The 19,277-nt window shown below is 42.3% G+C and overlaps 1 protein-coding gene and 1 long non-coding RNA gene across 2 annotated transcripts; both read left to right on the forward strand.

Moving 5' to 3' along the window:
• Window positions 1-1,194: 1,194 nt before the first annotated feature.
• LOC139404441 (renin receptor-like) lies at window positions 1,195-5,954 on the forward strand. The gene is made up of 9 exons (XM_071147222.1): window positions 1,195-1,389; window positions 2,463-2,593; window positions 3,126-3,254; window positions 3,379-3,474; window positions 3,724-3,861; window positions 3,964-4,017; window positions 4,111-4,260; window positions 4,459-4,578; window positions 4,941-5,954. Exons 1-9 carry the CDS (start codon window positions 1,338-1,340, stop codon window positions 5,133-5,135), a joined length of 1,065 nt encoding a protein of 354 aa, XP_071003323.1. The 5' UTR covers window positions 1,195-1,337; the 3' UTR covers window positions 5,136-5,954.
• Window positions 5,955-6,296: 342 nt separating this feature from the next.
• LOC139404457 (uncharacterized) lies at window positions 6,297-15,140 on the forward strand. Its single transcript, XR_011633844.1, has 3 exons — window positions 6,297-6,480; window positions 6,636-6,725; window positions 14,055-15,140. It is a non-coding gene; the product is annotated as an uncharacterized lncRNA (long non-coding RNA).
• The last annotated feature ends 4,137 nt before the right edge of the window (window positions 15,141-19,277 follow it).

Below are 19,277 nucleotides of genomic sequence, written 5' to 3' on the forward strand. Positions count from 1 at the left end.
TGAGCCAGACCAGGATGAAGTGGGCCTAACTGTGGCGACATGTGTGGTTGAGACTTCCAACGTTTGCCCTGTGAATGTTACCGACGATTTTTTGAAAGAGTGGATTCCTGCTTTTTGGCCGACCCATACGTTTTGTCAAGCTGGGTAAAGGACAAACTAGGAATGGTTACATCTGTGAAAGTTTAGAGAAGTGGAATTGATTAGATGTTTTGTACATCCTCTGCCCAGAAGAAGCGGTGCTTCACACGGCTCGAGGTTCAACCAGTGGCGTGCTTTGCTCTCCGGAACAGGGCGCCACACAAAGGGGTGATCAGTGGGGTAGCGTTCAGTGTCGAGGTGGATCAAATGAAAAATAATATTCCTGGTGTTTCTGACAACCGCAGTTTGGAGAGAAGTAGACCCGGTGGTAATGGCAGGCATGTTGAGGTAGGCATGTTGAGAACAAATTCTCATTTACAATTGCGACCTGGCCAAGATAAAGCAAAGCAGTTCGACACATACAACAACACAGAGTTACACATGGAGTAAAACAAACATAGTCAATAACACAGTAGAAAAATAAGTCTATACACAATGTGAGCAAGTGAGGTGAGATAAGGGAGGTAAAGGCAAAAAAGGCCATGGTGGCGAATTAAATACAATATAACAAGTAAAACACAGGAATGGTTGTATTGTTGAGCTTTGACACAGAGTTTCTATCTGATAAATTCAGGTTAGATTATATTTGCTATTCTATGAGGGCCTATGTTTCCGAACCCGCTACAGTGGTTTATAGGTGCCAAGGATTCTGACATGTTGCAGCAGTGTGTAGAAGGGAGATCCCAAGATGTGAGAAAGTTGCAGGAGGGCATAGTCAGAGGGGATAGAGAAAGCACTGTGTGTCAACATGCACGGGTGAGAGAGCGACAGGTTGAGATTGCCAGAGTTTGAGTTGGGCACAAATGTTCCTATACTGAGGCAATGAAGAGACTAGAGGATAGCGAAAATCACAGAAGAAATACGTGGTAGTTGCAGCAGCAGGGAAATATTTGGGGGTGAGAGATTTAAGTGCTGATGGTCTATAGGAAGATGTTGTAGGACCTTTTTGGGCGAAAGTAGTGGGTAGTGTATAGGTGCAGGGTTAGATAGTGGTGCAATATAAGACTCTCCCTTGCCCCTTTTTCTTGTTGTTTGTGACCAAAATGTGCAATCCGCACTCTGACCTGCGACAAGCAGCAAAACACAACACAGCGTCTATTCTTCCGGAAAGCCACACGAAGAAGATATACGTGACACGCGAGTCATCTGATCTACGTTAGAGCAAAAGGGGAATTGTGTTGCTGGAAAATCGCCGAAGGATGGAGACTTTATTCAGCGTAGCGTTTATCTTCTGCTCGGCTTTTACGGCAGGTAAAAAATGGAAATCTTATATCTGATTATTTAGCTACTGATGTAGATCGTTTTCTGGAAATGATCTCATGGGGATGCTATAACGTTAACGAGTCATTTGCATTAATGAAAACGGTAACGTTAGCTAAGAGGCACTAACAGTTTTAGCTAGCTAACGTTAACGCTAAAGAAATGACTTTAAAGAACACTTCCAATCGTGTTGATATATATATTGTTGGCAATTTGTGGCAAGCCGTGTCTTTCCCTTATAAATATGTTATAACGATTAAATACTGCTTTTTAGTTGGGCTAATTTCCCTAGCTTGCTAGTAAGCTAACTTGACAGCCTGACCGCCAGGCAGCAACAACCACCGAACTGGAACGAAAAAACATGAGCTAACATGATGAGCCATTTCCTGCAGTTTTACCCCGTCTGTTGTTGTGCACAACACTATCTAGCAATATGGCTATGGTTCATTGTAAGCTGTCTTACTAACCAGACTCACAGGGGATCGTCTCGGCTAGCCAGCTGTATCACGTGACATACAGCATTCATTAGTCGGATTCTGTTGCTAAACGTTTGGTGTGTTGCAAATCGTTTACTCCAAACGGAAGACGTTTTGAACGATAACGAGAGTTTCTATTGGAAAAATTCAGGTCGGTCCCTCCACGTTTCGTTCTACTTGCTTCGGTTTGGTTCCTATAGTTACTATTGCAAAACGTTTGCAACTGACAAAACGTTTTGAATTGGCATCCAACTAATGAATACACACCATATTCGCTTAACTTCCTCAAAAATCTTTCTGCTTTCCCAGTCACGAGACTCCGGCTAACTAACTAGCTCCTGTAGCCTGGCATTCCCATTCATGAAATGGCTGTCTTTCACAGTTTGTAATTAACAGGCAAGTGGGAGCAAATAGCAACACCATACTATCAGAACCCACCTAGATGAACCTCCAAAAGTCATTATGTGGCCCTGGTGTCCCCTCCACCTACACCGTATTGAACTCCAAACAGTAGCTAGCTTTGATAAGTAGAAGTTGTTTATAGACAATATTATTTGAACCAAACCAATTCCTTCTGTTTTCCCTCAGGCGTTCAGGGGGACAGCCTCACCATATTGCAGGCCCCAGAGTACGTGTCCTTCCAAAAGGGAGACTGGCCAATCTCTGGGGAGAAGATTCCAGATATGGTGGCTCTGACTATGGGGTTCTCTGTCCAGGAGGTACACACACACTTTAGGGGCCAACAATTTGGACCAGGACCTGAGGACAATCAGACCTGACCCGATCATTGAAAAAAATACAATGGAGACTCAAACAGACCCTAGAACAATCGGACCGGAAGACAACTTGACCTAACCCATACCCTAACAGTATCGACCACACCCGATTGGACCCCATTATGTTTATCAGCCAAGTTGCTCTTCTGCTTAACAAATAGGTCTTTATATTATATTGACCAGGCCTTCTATATGTAAATAAATTAACCGTATTTGCATAAAATAAATGTCCCTTGGGTCCGGGTCAGGTCCTGTTTGATTGTCATCGGGTCTATGTAACTACAGCTGATAGACCAGAGTGGACCTGACCACAGCTCTGCATAGCCTATAGCATAAGTTTGAATTTGGGGGTTGGGTCTCAGGTATATCGGGTCCACTTGCACCAGTGAAGACCCACACAGGCGCATATCCTATGTTTGAACAGGTGCGCAAGCCTCTGGTATTTTACATGATACTCTAACATCTGTGTTTGTAGGATCTCTCCTGGCCTGGCCTCCGGGCAGGTCAGTTGTTCCAGCGTCCCAGGGCCAACGTGCTGGTGGTGGTGAGGGGGGTGGACAGCCTGGCCCTGCCCCAGAATGTGGCCTCCTATCCCTTGGAGAACGTGAGTGAGGCCAGGCTCCCCATCAGAGGTGATGGTTGAGCAGCAGCAACGTTCTAATTTGAATGAGATTCTTCACCAAGGCTCTATTATTAATAACTCTTCCCTTGTTCCCTCTCTCCTCCAGCCGGTACCCTTCAACCTGGACAGTGTGGCTGAGACGGTTCATTCTCTCTTTGCTGAGGACACTCCTGTGGTCCTCCAGCTGGCCCCTAGTGAGGAGGTACTGTATGGACCAGCACATGTGTAAAGGTTTCTTTTTTCCAGAGGGTTTGTATGTGCAGGGGGATAGTAATGTTATCAAATAATAATGTATTTGTCACGTGCGCTGAATACAACAGGTGTAGTAGACCTTACTGTGAAATGCTGACTTACAAGCCCTTAACCAACAATGCAGTTGGTTAGGAGCCCGTAAAACGTCAGCCATCCCCTCCGGTGCCATTATTGTGTGTGTGTCTACGTGTGTCTACAGAGGCTGTACATGCTGGGGAAGGCCAACGCGGTGTTTGAGGACCTGCCTGTGACCCTGCAGCAGATCCGTTCTCGTCTCTCCCAGGATGGCTCCGTGCTGGCCTCCCTGCCACTTAACTCCCTCAACCGCAACGCTGAGGTAACATGCATAACTAGTGCTGGTTCTATCTGCGTCCCTCGGTTAAAGTGAATAAGGGTTGGTTGATCTCTGAACTCTGACCTTCTTCCTCTCTTCTTATAGGCTGATCTGCTCTTCCTGTCTGAGGTCCAGGTTCTGCATGACATCACTGCCCTGGTAAGACTGAATATGTTGTTTGTTGGGCACAGGGGAATTGGATAATTTCAACGCTGGTCATCTGTTGTGGCTAACCCCCTCACCCTCATGTAGCTGCAGAGACACCGGCACCTGGCCCAGGACCACTCCCCTGACCTGTACTCCCTGGAGCTGTCTGGCCTGGAGGAGCTGGGCCGTCGCTACGGACAGGACTCCCCACAGTATCAAGACGCCACCGCCATCCTGGCCAACGTCCTACAGAAGGTAAATACAGTGTTTCCCCTAGGATTTTTTTCAGCAGCGGTGGCAGAGTTTGTGGGGGGAGGGGGGGGGCTTCCTGGGGGCATCTATATATCAAATAAAATGTTTAGTGGCAGTGGCACGAGTAGTGTTTCATTGCTATACGTGACCACCTGTTTGTCATCTCTCGCTCTCTTTTGCTCTCTCTCTCCTGTGCTGTAGTTTGGTGAGGATGTGTTTGGTCTCTATGGTGACAGTGCGGTGGTCGAGGTTGTCACGGTGAAGAGCTTTGAGGCACCATTGACCAGGAAGTCCCGCTCCATCCTGGAGTCCAAACAGATTGTATGTTTGTTTATATTAGCTTCATCTGCCCAGATCTTCTGTTTTTATGTTTTATGTACATATCGATGGATCAGTGGAGGCTGGTGGGATGAGCTATAGGAGGACAATTTCATTGTAATGGCTGGAATGGAACGGAGTCAATGTGTTTTCTATATTTTTGATATCGTTCTAATTATTCCATTCCAGCCATTACAATGAACTTGTCCTCCTATAGCTCCTCCCAACAGCCTCCTCTGTTGTATATATTTATGTATCAAACCATGAGCATTTTTAGATGTGTCTGAAATTCTATACTTCATAGATGAGATTTGCAACTACTGAAATCCTCTCTCTCTTTCCTCCTTTCTCTCCTCATCACACAGAGTAACCCTGGCAGTCCCTATAACCTGGCCTATAAATATAACTTTAATTATGCAGTGATCTTCAACATCGTGCTATGGCTGATGATCATCCTTGCCTTGGCTGTCATTGTCATCTCATACAATCTGTGGAACATGGACCCAGGATATGACAGCATTATCTACAGGATGACCAATCAGAAGATCAGGTTGGACTGAAGTCTGCCCAGCAACACTCCAGCCCTCCAATTAGCCCTCTCCTATCCTAGTGGAAGTTTATTGTTTTTCTTGTTTTGTGTGAAAAATAAAGATGTGGGGCCTTGGAGTCTTACCCCCTACTCTCTAGGTACTTGTTTAGATCTGAGAGAGTTGGATAGGTATAAGCAATATGGTGAAAATAATTCCACCCAGCTTGGTATATAAGCCATGGTCGAACTAATTATAAACCAAATAGCGTATACCTATCCAAACTCTCAGATATACACAAGGTTATAGGTGTTGATTGTGGACTGAGGAGTAGACATCAGAATAGCAGTTGTTCAGGTGGAGGTAATAGTTTAATCCAATATGTATGTGAGGTGCAGTTCACTGTAATGTCACTGGTAAATACTGCAAAGGTTGACTATACAGAATTGTAACACTGTAGAGCTGTGTCTGAAGCCTAGTCATGTACCTTCTAGCCCACACTTCACATTTATTTTGAGTGTCCACAGTAGTTGTCCTACTTCCTTGGTGATTGAAAATGTCCTGTTTTATTTTTTGTAAAAATAAAATAAAAATTATTGTAATGCCCTGAAAGACTGAGAATTATATGGTGTGTGCGATGTAAATGATTGTATTTTTTGAGATATAAAACTTAAGTTAAAGTGAAATGTGTATATATTGAAGTTAGAAATGCAAATATCTTGAATAAACTGCTGTATTGGTATGGTGAGGTCTGTAATATTCACTGGCATGTTGCATGAATTTTGCAGTTGTGTGACGATATGAAACAGGAAAATATTATGTACAATATGGGCAATAAATTATTTAAAATCATAAGTTTGTGTACTTCAATCAGCAAATTGAATTCTCATGTTTATTAAACCACTATAGTCTACAGAAACCAGTGATACATTGGCACAAATGACCTTGGACAAATTGTCCCACAGTTAGTTTTAGTAAATGTGTCAAACGAGTTTATAATAAACACGTTTTCTAATTCAGAGTGATATGTATGACATGTTTACCATCACCAAAAATACTCCTCAATTCACTTATCCAATACATAAGCAGATCACGAGACTAGGTCAGACGTAACTATTGCGCCATAAAGAAGTAGCCAATCAGTGAAGCCGTGTAGCTATCTGCTCCAATAGAGAGACGAGTTCCTGAAACTCCACCTCTAAGGTTATCCGCATACGTAATTGGGTGTGCTTTTGTGTAACTGGTTTGGTAACAGGTTTGGTAACAGCAGATCGACTTTACTACTAAAATAAATCCCTCTATCTGGCGACAAAAACATCAATTTTCTGAGGAGAAAGAAGAACAGACTCTCGCGCCATGGTCTGACTGCTGATCAAAGGTGCGCGCCGATCTCTTCATTCTAGTTGTTACAAAGTAACATATATGAAGTCATGTTACTCAGGCTATACACATCTATGCCAATGATATCTTGTGAGGTGTCATTTCAATAATGTTTTGCTAATAATTATCTGTCTCATTCTCTCCATCTTTCAGCCAGCATCTGGACGGTGAGGAAGATTCGGGCCCACATTGCTGAGGGAGAGCAAGAGGAAAAGCCCATCTTCACACCATGTGGTGTTATTGGTAAGAACAGTAATGCCATAGATATGCAACAATGCTGATTGTTATCAATTTATCTACAATGCCATACAAGAACACTTGCGTTACCTAACAATGCCGCAGTACAGGGTGCGTTCGTAAATTGCTTCCAGTGTGTCAGAGTGCACTTTGGGTTGTTCGTAAATTCAGAGCGTTTCATTCTCGGAGCGTTCGGAGCGCTCACTGAACGCGCTGGTCGAGAAGGGTTCATCCGAGCGTTCTGACCGAACGTTAACTGGCTAAAGTTGGCTAGCTTGTCAGCTACTTCCAGACACAAATGACAGAACACCTCACTGACCATTTTACTCACCATGACAGAGCTGTCTAGGCTGTTATGTTATCTAGAGCGTTAGTGACTAGCTGTGCTGCTGGCAACAATGTAATACCTTTTTTGCCGACGTTTGACACTGTTCATATTCAATGGGTTTTCCGTGTTCGTAAATTCATCAGTTATTTTGCGCTCTGGCACACAGACGTGAGTGCTCTACAATCGGAGTAGATGGCTAGAGTGAATTTACGAACGCACCCAAAGATACGCTGTCTAAAAATCGCTCGCCCTTTTCCTGGTTGCTAAAATTCTAATTGTTCGCCTAATTTCAGTTTGTGATAAAAACAAAAATTATGTATTTTCAGCTGGTGTACAAAACCGAAAGGAAGACGCAAAAACACATCTTAAGAGTTCTTAAGAGTTCTTAAGATGTGTTTTTGCGTCTTCCTTTCGGTTTTGTACACCAGCTGAAAATACATAATTTTTTAACCTTTGTGTTGAAACGCCTGATGTTTATTAACAGTGAGAATCGCAGAATGGTGAACTTAACTAAACGACGGTGAGTTTTGACTGTGTGATATTAGATTGCTTCTTGTGTGAGTTTTGACTGTGTGATATTAGATTGCTTCTTGTGTAAATATTTTCTGTCTGGATTTTAATGATTTGTATGTCAGCTCTTGTTTTATCACAAAGAACTCTTAAGAACTCTTAAGATGTGTTTTTGCGTCTTCCTTTCGGTTTTGTACACCAGCTGAAAATACATAATTTTTGTTTTATCACAAACTGAAATTAGGCGAACAATTAGAATTTTAGCAACCAGGAAAAGGTCGAGCGATTTTTAGACGGCGTATCTTTGGGTGCGTTCGTAAATTCACTCTAGCCATCTACTCCTATTGTAGAGCACTATCGTCTGAAAAAATAACGCATGGATTTTTTTAGGCGGCATTATATGTCATATCACAATGAATTAGGAAACGTGTTTATTATAAACTCGGTGTCAGACTGAATGACACATTTAATAAAGATCTACCCCTTCTTATACTTGCTTTCAATGACTATGGTTACATGCACACAATCTGGTTATAGTGGCTAGTCAGATTAATATCATAGTTCGATTAAAGTTTACATGCTTTGCAAAAAATAACGATTTCCCCAAATTAACCTGTTTACATGGACACGTGAAACCTGGTGGCACCCTGATGAATGCAGAAAGTCGGCAATCAAAATAAACTACTATTCTACCACAGTGACAATGTTATTTTTGGGCAGCATATTTGATTCTGAGTTCGAATCGCCGTTTTTACGGTGTTTAGAGTGTAAAGAACCAGGTGTACAGTTGAAGTCGTAAGTTTACATACACCTTGGCCAAATACATTTAAACTCAGTTTTTCACAATTCCTGACATTTAATCCTTTCATCACATTATCAGTGGGTCAGAAGTTTAAATACACTCAATTAGTATTTGATAGCATTGCCTTTAAATTATTTAACTTGGGTCAAATGTTTCGGGTAGCCTTTCCTCAATAAGTTGAGTGAATTTTGGCCCATTCCTCCTGACAGAGCTGGTGTAACTGAGTCAGGTTTGTAGGCCTCCTTGCTCGCACAAACTTTTTCAGTTCAGCCCACAAATGTTCTATAGGATTGAGGTCAGGGCTTTGTGATGGCCACTCCAATACCTTGACTGTTGTCCTCAAGCCATTTTGCCACAACTTTGGAAGTATGCTTGGGGTCATTATCCATTTGGAAGACCCATTTGCGACCAAGCTTTAACTTCCAGACTTATGTCTTGAGATGTTGCTTCAATATATCCATATCATTTTCCTGCCTCATGATGCCATCTATTTTGTGAAGTGCACAAGTCCCTCCTGCAGCAAAGCACCCCCACAACATGATGCTGCCACCCCCGTGCTTTACCGTTGGGATGGTGTTCTTCGGCTTGCAAGCCTCCCCCTTTTTCCTCCAAACATAACAATGGTCATTATGACCAAACAGTTCTATTTTTGTTTCATCAGACCAGAGGACATTTCTCCAAAAAGTACGATCTTTGTCCCCATGTGCAGTTGACTTTTTTATGGCAGTTTTGGAGGAGTGGCTTCTTCCTTGATGAGCGGCCTTTCGGGTTATATCGACATAGGACTCGTTTTACTGTGGCTATAGATACTTTTGTACATGTTTCCTCCAGCATCTTCACAAGGTCCTTTGCTGCTGTTCTGGGATTGATTTGCACTTTTCGCACCAAAGTACGTTCATCTCTGGGAGACAGAATGCGTCTCCTTCTTGAGCAGTATGACAGCTGCGTGGTCCCATGGTGTTTATACTTGCATACTATTGTTTGTACAGATGAACGTGGTACCTTCAGGCATTTGGAAATTTGAACCAGACTTGTGGAGGTCTACAAATTTTTTCTGAGGTCTTTGCTGATTTCTTTTGATATTCCCATGATGTCAAGCAAAGAGGCACTTTCAAGGTACGCCTTGAAATACATCCACAGGTACACCTCCAATTTCCTCAAATTATGACAATTAGCCTATCAGAAGCTTCTAAAGCCATGACATAATTTTCTGGAATTTTCCAAGCTGTTTAAAGTCACAGTCAACTTAGTGTATCTAAACTTCTGACCCACTGGAATTGTGATACAGTGAATTATAAGTGAAATAATGTCTGTAAATAATTGTTGGAAAAATGACTTGTCATGCACAAAGTAGATGTCCTAACCGACTTGCCAAAACTATAGTTTGTTAACAAGAAATTTGTTGAGTGGTTGAAACACTTAGGTTGGAGTCATTAAAACTTGTTTATTTAAACCTCTGACTTCATCTGTATGTCTTCTTTGATTTTAAGATTAAGTAAGGTGTTTACATGGCTATTGCATAATCTGCCTACTGCCATAATCAGTTTAATATTGAATTACTACTGTGTGAATGTCAGATCTACAACTCACACCCAAAAAGTTGCATATTGCAGCTTTAAGAACGCTGTAATTACCGAACATTGCCACAGAGCTAACTACCTCTGGTGTAACAGTATTTTTTTAGACCGTCCCCTCGCCCATACCTGGGCGCGAACCAGGGACTCTCTGCACACATCAACAACAGTCACCCACGAAGCATCGTTACCCATCGCTCCACAAAAGCCAAGGGGAACTACTACTTCAAGGTCTCAGAGCAAGTGACATCACCGATTGAAACACTATTTAGCGCGCACCGCTAACTAAGCTAGCCGTTTCACATCCGTTACACTGGCATAGATTAGAACAATGCCACAGAACTACCTACATCTATGGCATAGATTAGAACAATGGCGCCACTTAACAATACCATTGTTAAGTATACTGGCATTACCGAACAATGCCACAGAGCTAAACTACCTTACAACCATAGAAATAAGAATTAATTGATTTATTTGATAAAGAAGGAAATATACTCTTATAGAAAGTTCTTTAGAAAAATAGACCTTCCCTATACGTTATAAAGAATTTTATTCTATATGCAAAGCAATACCTTCAGGACTTACTCAATTAATTAAATGTCATTTGTGTTTTGGAGAAAATGGCAAGATAGGTGCACAACTTCTGTTAGAAGGTTTCCCCCTGCTGGAAAACAAATGTAATTACTTTTTAACTCCAAGAACAAGATATCTCCTTGAGGGAAATTCTTCTGGAATGCATATGCTACTGAAATTGAATGGAAGAAAGCTTGATTGCTCCCTCACACATTTTGTATATCAAATAAAGTAAAATAAATTCACTTTAAAATCTTGCACAAAGTATACCCTTGCAGTTGTCCTCTAAATCCATGAATTTAGACATCTGCCTTTTCTGTGCTAAAGAAGGGGAAACTATTATACACTTTATGAGCGTGACTCTGAAGTTATTTTGGAGCAGGTTAAATATTTACATTTTTTAAAAATTGTATTTACACATTTATTGTATTTACAATGAAAGATGTAATATGTTATTTTTTTTGTGCAGGCTTCACACACTTCATCAGTCTCTCATTCACAATTTGACAAGCAATTTCCTGGCTACATCCCCTTTGTGTGGTTGTAATGCCCCCTAAAAACATCCATTCCCAAGGGACTTTGGACCCTTGGGCTGAAATATAATAATGATCATTCCCTCCTCCCGGCTGCGTGCTGAAGCACCTCTCACTCACATGACTCTGTCACGTGATCGATCTGGTCTTTCTCACAGGCTACAAGACAGACCCATCGTGAACGCAACTGAGCGCGTCCTTATCCAATTCCGAGGCTCATATTGAAGATATTTAAAGAACTGTCCACATTTGCTTTTCGTCAGCCAACAAGATGAGTAGGCCTAACGAACAGCAGAAGCACTATCCTTTGTCAATCTACTATCCCCTGTAGTACAAAAGTTGACCTATTCTCTGCGAGAAATAAATATTCCCAACATAGTCTGGGACAGTTGTGGGACACGATAGATCCCAAATGAATACAACCACTAGCATCAAAAAACCTGTTTTAAGCAATGAGCCTGACGCAACAGATCAGAACGTTTAGCTTAAAATGCTGATAAACTATTAGGGTATTTCTTCACATTATAAGCCCAGCAATGCACACACGGTAGGATATAAGACCAAATGTTCCATTAGCAGAAAACACCATTCTCAAATGTGACCACAAATGTGATTATACAGGTAAATGCTTTTATTATAAAGATGCATTTGAAAATTGTTCCCCAAACTTGAAACTCACGTGCTGGATATTTTATGCCAGTTAGGCTCTACATCCGCTGTAAAGTGTATGAATGTGCTTCATTTAAAGTTATTTGGCCACTTTAGTTGTGATAAAAACCTTCTCAAAACATATTGGCCTATGGGCTGGACTACATGAAGTGTGCGACTATGATTACAAAAAGTCCCAAAAACAAGGCATGCTCTGTTTCTTGCCTTAAGCTGGGCATCATTCACAAGTGATAGGCTAATATTGTCACCCATCAAACTATTCTTGGTTTAATCTTGTCTTTACACATACTAAATAATATATGTGTAAAATGAGTTTTGATTTAGAATGGACCATTATCATGCACCTGTATCGAAACGGGGCAGAGGGAAAAAATACATGTCATCTATGAACTTAAAAAGCGAATGGAGGACGCTTTTCCCACTGTTCATTTTCATTACATGCCAGACAGGTAGTCTAGACTCCTGTTGTAAAGAGAAGCAGTGTGCTTAATATTAGGAAAGTTAAGAAATAAATATAGTAGGCCTAGCCTATAGAAAGCTGATGTGATCCTTCTCTTTTTAATAGTGGTCATTACTCTGTTTTCTTGCGCAATTGCATAGCCTATAAAAATTTTGCGCAACATGAGCTCATGGACTCTCATGAAGTGTTTGATTAGATTTTTGATCATATTTGCATTAATGTCAGAGTGATTTAGAGGGACAATAGAGTGCTGAGAACAAGCAGTTAACAAGTTTGGTAGGCTACTAATGACAATCCGCAGCATCAGAGCTTGGAGAAGCCTTACTGTGACTAAACGGTCACGTGGAATTTGACTGCCGTCATGACTCGTGATCACCGGTGTGGCGGAAATACAGTTAACTCAACAGCCCTAGTTATGATTACACAAGCACATGTGTTTATAACCTCCTACTAGGCATGGTCAACTCCTTACATATCTAGACAGCCAATACATCCCCGCTCCCCCTAGTTCTGCAGCTGGCCTGCCTTATCAGAGACTATTGCCCTTCAGCTGGCCTGCCTTATCAGAGACTATTGGCCTTCAGCTGGCCTGCCTTATCAGAGACTATTGCCCTTCAGCTGGCCTGCCTTATCAGAGACTATTGCCCTTCAGCTGGCCTGCCTTATCAGAGACTATTGGCCTTCAGCTGGCCTGCCTTATCAGAGACTATTGGCCTTCAGCTGGCCTGCCTTATCAGATACTATTGCCCTGCAGCTGGCCTGCCTTATCATACATGTAACGTAATCAATAAGTTATTATGTAGTGACGGGAATAAGTACATTTCAAGTTAAAACCCAACATTATGCTGCATAAACAGCTTAATATATCCATATTTGATTTTAATAACCATATTGTGGGCCTGTTAGAACACATAAATCATGACGGATTTTATGAATATCCACTGTTAGAACCGCCAATAACCACTTCCTTGTGTTTTCCCCCACAGTCTGCAGGCTCTTTAACTCGCTGCCTATGTCAGCTCAGTCAGAAATGACCTTTACATCTCTATCTCGCAATCTGTAGTTCATCAATCCACATTGAATAGAGCCCTGCGTTTCATTACCCTCTTTACTGCATGTATACATTTTAATAGGAAAATATTGGCCATTGATACATTACACTGATATGTAGCACAGACAGTTCAACCTCTGTTTCTGTTGTCAACCAATGTGAAATCAACCAATGTGAAATCAACGAAACATTTCACCATGACATTGGATTTATGTTCAAAGTTGGGTGAAAAAGACTAAATTCCATTTTTGAAAATCCAATCAGTTTTTCACATTGATTCAACGTCATCACATTTATTATTATTATTTAATGAAGTGGAACAATGTTGATTTAACCAGTTTTTGCCCAATGGGGTGGCTGGCACTGGTAATAGGTTCCCTTATCAGAGACTCAGAGAGAGTTATCCCATGGCTTGCAGGCTAAGTCTTCTAATTTCAATTAGCTTATTGCATCTCCACATTTTAAGCACCGGCTGAGAAGGTTAATCTCTAAACCCTGGTTGGACAACATTTCTTAGATCTGTGTAGCAACTTCTATAATAACACTCTAAGGTCACTCCATATGTCTTTAAAATACGTCTAACGTTTACCCTGTGTCAGTCGTGACGGCAACTGTTTTGACAATTGGATACTTCTTGAGCTCTTGTTTGATAACCAGCTATGTACGGCTAGGATTTATAAAGCATTATCAGTCACTACGATTAGGCAGGCTAATTGCATCTTTTGGTAACTAAATCAATTTTGGCGCTGGTCTACTAAACCTGGTTTGCCCTTTGCATAACCTTTACATAGAACGTGTGTGTGCTACTTCTCTTTATTTCCTGTCTCCTCAGGCTTTAAGAAGGAGCAGTTGACATCAGGTTCTGATCCACCGGCGGCCGTAATGACCCCTGAACCTGATGATGGTATCGCTAACGGCGGCCCGGCGTCGTCAGAGACAGCCGTGCAGAAGTGCGGATCCTGAGGTTAAAGGTCACACTGGATAACTGGCTGGGACCAATAAATTATTATTAAGCATGTCTTGAAAAGGATGCATTCACAGAACTGTATGTTGAGACGCAGTCGCCTTGTTCCTCGCTCCCCGACAACTTTGCAGTATTTAGATTTGTTTGTGTTATTTCTTACCTTATTTGCTCAGAACATTTCTAGTATTGTTACTTACACCCAGAAAAAAACTTTTGTACGTTAATCAGGGAAATTCTACATTCGCATACATTATTCTGATACGTCTTCATTTCTTCTTCAAAAGTTTGGATTATGTATTGTATTACTAGATATAACTGCATTGTTGGAGCTAGAAACATAAGAATTTTGCTGCACCTGCAAATCTGTACGCAACCAATAAACTTTGATAACTTTTTTGTATAGCCCAACATGCTCGTACTTAACTTTGCTGACCTTAATCAAAGCATTCCCATAGAAAATGTCACTACGACCATAATGATGACTAGTTTTGAGACCAAATTATGACAAGTCATTCCATTTAATTTACGTTGTGTAGGTTTCTGAACCCAAGTATGCTAATACGATATCGCAATAAAAAGTTGATTATTTACTGATCTATAGAAGATATTCTTTAACAGCCCTCCAACTGAAAAATGTTTATGTTGTCATGCCCTTGCTGTCCCAGCCTCTGTCCAGTGTGCCCATACTCAGTGGACCAAATACTAAGCTGAGATACTTGCTGTAATTCCAACTTTCAGTCACTAAGTCAGTGTGAAGATTGAGTGAAGTTATGACATTTTCATATACACTGATCTCAGGTTAATATTGGGTCCAGTGAGCTCTGTTTAACCTCTGACACCAGATGACCCTTTATGGCTGCAGCGTGTGACGACCTGCTCACCAACCCCTCCACCCAGGGACTGAGCTGTTCTGATGCCCCTGCTGCAGCTTCCCTAATAAAAACTTGAAAACTATCTGGTCGACTTGTCTTTTATTGTGTTGTAGGCATATAACTTCCCAGAATATCCATTGAGTTATTAGGTACTATACTCACTAATGAACATTAAAAATGATCAAGAAGTGCTATGAATCATAAACATGTCTTACATAACTTCAACATGAAATTACAGCCTGGTTACAATTGGTATGGTTATACACAGTGTACAAAACATTAAGGACACATGCTTTTTCCATGACAGGCTGACTAGGTGAAGCTATGATCCCTTATTGACGTCACTTGTTAAATCCACTTCAATCAGTGTAGATGAAGGGGAGGAGACAGATTTAAAGAAGGATCTTAAGCCTTGAAACAATTGAGGCATGGATTGTGTATGTGCCATTCAGAGGGTGAATGGGCAAGACAAAAGATTGAAGTGCCTTTGAACAGGATATGGTAGTAGGGGCCAGGCACACCGGTTTGTGTCAAGAACTGCAATGCTGCTGGGTTTTTCACACTCAACCGTTTCCCAATCTTATCAAGAACAGTTCACCAGCCAACTTGACACAACTGTGGGAAGCATTGGAGTCAATATGGACCAGAATCCCTGTGGAAGGCTTTCCACACCTTGTAGAGTCCATGCCCCGACGAATTGAGGCTGTTCTGAGGGCAAACGAGGGGAGGAGAACTCAATATTCGGACGGTATCAGTAAAGAGTGTTTTAATAAATAAATGCAAACATAAAACAAAGCAGGAACAGCACACAAACTCAACACTTGAACAGAAACAATAACGCCTGGGGAAGGAACCAAAGGGAGTGACATATATAGGGAAGTTAATCAGGGAGGTGATGGAGTCCTGGTGAGTCTGACGATGCGTAGGCGCGCGTAATGATGGTGACAGGTGTGCGCCATAACGAGCAGCCTGGTGACCTAGAGGCCGGAGAGGGAGCACACGTGACAGTATCTTTAATATTTTGTATTCTCAGTGTATAAGACAGGTTACTTTAAGGTAAAAAACGAAAGGAGGGTGGTTGGTCGTGTTGTATAAAGTGAACATCTAGCAACCAAAAGTTGCGTGTTCTATTTTTAGCTAATTTTAGCTAATTAGCAACTTTGTAACTACTTTTTATTTACTGTGTAACTATTTAACATGTTAGCTAAGCTTACCGCTAACCCTTTAACCTAATGCCAAACCTTAACCCTAACGTTAACCTATAACCCCTAGCCTAGGTAACATTAGCATTAGCCACCTAGCTAACATTATCCACAAGAAATTGGAATTCGTATCATATCATATTATTGCACTCACATTCACACACGTGCGCGCGCACACACACACACACACACACACAAAAATAGTAGCACACAAAAAAATAGTAGCACACAAACACACACAATTGGCCTTGCTGTTTTCATTTGATTGTCTTTGATGTGTTTTGTTGTTACATTGTTGTTCTTTTCTCTTTTTCTCAGTATTTGTATTTTATTGGTTGTTGGCACATCAGGAGGGTAGTTGTTAGGTTGGGTTGGGCAGGGATGGTTCCCCTGAGGGGGTGAAGTTGGGGGGGGGGGGAGGTTTTTTTGGGGGGGCCTTGGATAGCTGAGCAGCTTCACTGCAGGTGGATTGTATGTTTTTTTTTAAATGACCCTAACCAGTCAGGCTTGAAGAGAAGTCACTCAACCGAGGCTGCTCTCCTCTGTGTCAGGGAGGCTGCTCTCCTCTGTGTCAGGGAGGCTGCTCTCCTCAGTGTCAGGGAGGCTGCTCTCCTCAGTGTCAGGGAGGCTGCTCTCCTCAGTGTCAGGGAGGCTGCTCTCCTCAGTGTCAGGGAGGCTGCTCTCCTCAGTGTCTGCTCTCCTCAGTGTCAGGGAGGCTGCTCTCCTCAGTGTCAGGGAGGCTGCTCCCCTCAGTGTCAGGGAGGCTGCTCTCCTCAGTGTCAGGGAGGCTGTGTCAGGGAGGCTGCTCTCCTCAGTGTCAGGGAGGCTGCTCTCCTCAGTGTCAGGGAGGCTGCTCTCCTCAGTGTCAGGGAGGCTGCTCTCCTCAGTGTCAGGGAGGCTGCTCTCCTCAGTGTCAGGGAGGCTGCTCTCCTCAGTGTCAGGGAGGCTGCTCCCCTCTGTCAGGGAGGCTGCTCTCCTCTGTCAGGGAGGCTGCTCTCCTCTGTGTCAGGGAGGCTGCTCTCCTCATTGTCAGGGAGGCTGCTCTCCTCTATGTCAGGGAGGCTGCTCTCCTCTGTCAGGGAGGCTGCTCTCCTCAGTGTCAGGGAGGCTGCTCTCCTCTGTGTCAGGGAGGCTGCTCTCCTCTGTGTCAGGGAGGCTGCTCTCCTCTGTGTCAGGGAGGCTGCTCTCCTCTGTGTCAGGGAGGCTGCTCTCCTCTGTGTCAGGGAGGCTGCTCTCCTCTATGTCAGGGAGGTTGCTCTCCTCTATGTCAGGGAGGTTGCTCTCCTCTGTCAGGGAGGCTGCTCTCCTCTGTGTCAGGGAGGCTGCTCTCCTCTGTGTCAGGGAGGCTGCTCTCCTCTGTCAGGGAGTCTGCTCTCCTCTGTCAGGGAGGCTGCTCTCCTCTGTGTCAGGGAGGCTGCTCTCCTCTGTGTCAGGGAGGCTGCTCTCCTCAGTCATTTAGCAGACTGTCTTATCCAGAGCGACTTACAGTTAGTGCATTCTTCTTAAGATAGCTCGGTGGGACAACCACATATCACAGGCAGAGAAAGTACATTTTCTTCAGTAATGTAGCCGTCAGTAGAGTCAGAGGTCAAGTGCTGGGTTATTTAGTTATAAATAAATAAAAAGGTGTGGAGGAGGATTGTTTAAGATACTGTTTGAAGATGTAGGGTTAAATAACACCATAATCTACAAACGAACCATTTTTGTCGTGTAATGTTGATTGATTTTTAAAATTTGAACCTTAGTCGTCTTCTTTCTTCCACAGTGCTTTAGCTTACTGCACCACAATGTGTTGACTTTTGTATAATGTCCTGATCTCATTATCATACTTCTTTACTGTATGGTGTATTTCTGTTTTTCTGTTTTGTATATAATCTTTCCATGTCTAGATGTTCACCTATGTCTAGATGTTTTTGGGACTACAGATGGAAATGAGCTATTGGCTAAATCTGGTGCTCCACATGTTCTCAGTGATCTGAGACTTAGCTTATGTTTTGTTGTGCCAAATAAACGTAATAATCAAATCAATCTCTTTCTCAGATAGTTTCCTTTTAGCTCACAAATATATAAAGTAACTAACCCTCTACCACACACATTTTGGTAACAAAAAATGTATAGCATATTTCAAATATTACGCATTAACATCTGCTAACCATGTGTATGTGACCAATAACATTTGATTGATTTTAATGAAAAATATATAATCATATTATATTATGGATCCCCATTAGCTGTTTCCAAGGCAGCATCTATTCTTCCAAAATGAAGGCAGTTTATACAATTCAATTTGTATGATCATGCCCAATTACACAAAACTCCTATAAATTGTTTAAGAATGATATCTTGTGAGGTAAGGCAGAACATCAGCCTAACGTCACACTTTGGCTGCTCTATGAGTGGTCTGGATCACAGGTAGAAGTGAAAGGGTTTCAAGGTAGCAGGTAGTTCGCTCCCAGTGATGCGTTGTGCAGACCACACCACCCTCTGGAGAGCTTTGCGGTTGAGGGTGGAGCAGTTGCCGTACCAGGCTGTGATACAGCCCGACAGGATGCTCTCGATTGTGCATCTGTAAAAGTTTGTCAGGGTTTTGGGTGACAAGACAAATTTCATCAGCCTCCTGCGGTTGAAGAGGCGCTGTTGCACCTTCTTCACAATGCTGTCTGTGTGGGTATAACATTTCAGTTTGTCTGTGATGTGTACGCCAAGGAACTTAGAATTTCCACCTTCTCCACTACTGTCCTGTCGATGTGGCTAGGGGGTTGCTCCCTCTGCTGGTTAATGAAGTCCACAATCATCTCCTTTTGTTTTGTTGACATTGAGTGAGAGGTTATTTTCCTGACACCACACTCCGAGGGCCCTCACATTGAGTAGCTTGGATGAATAAGTTGCCCAAACTAAGAGGCCTGCTCCTCAGTCTCAGTTGCTAATATGTGCATATTATTAGTAGTATTGGATAGAAAACACTCTAAAGTTTCCAAAACTGTCAAAATATTGTCTGTGAGTATAACATAACTGAT

Source organism: Oncorhynchus clarkii, chromosome 3, assembly GCF_045791955.1.
Source record: "Oncorhynchus clarkii lewisi isolate Uvic-CL-2024 chromosome 3, UVic_Ocla_1.0, whole genome shotgun sequence".
In the NCBI taxonomy this organism is placed as follows: Eukaryota; Metazoa; Chordata; class Actinopteri; order Salmoniformes; family Salmonidae; genus Oncorhynchus; species Oncorhynchus clarkii.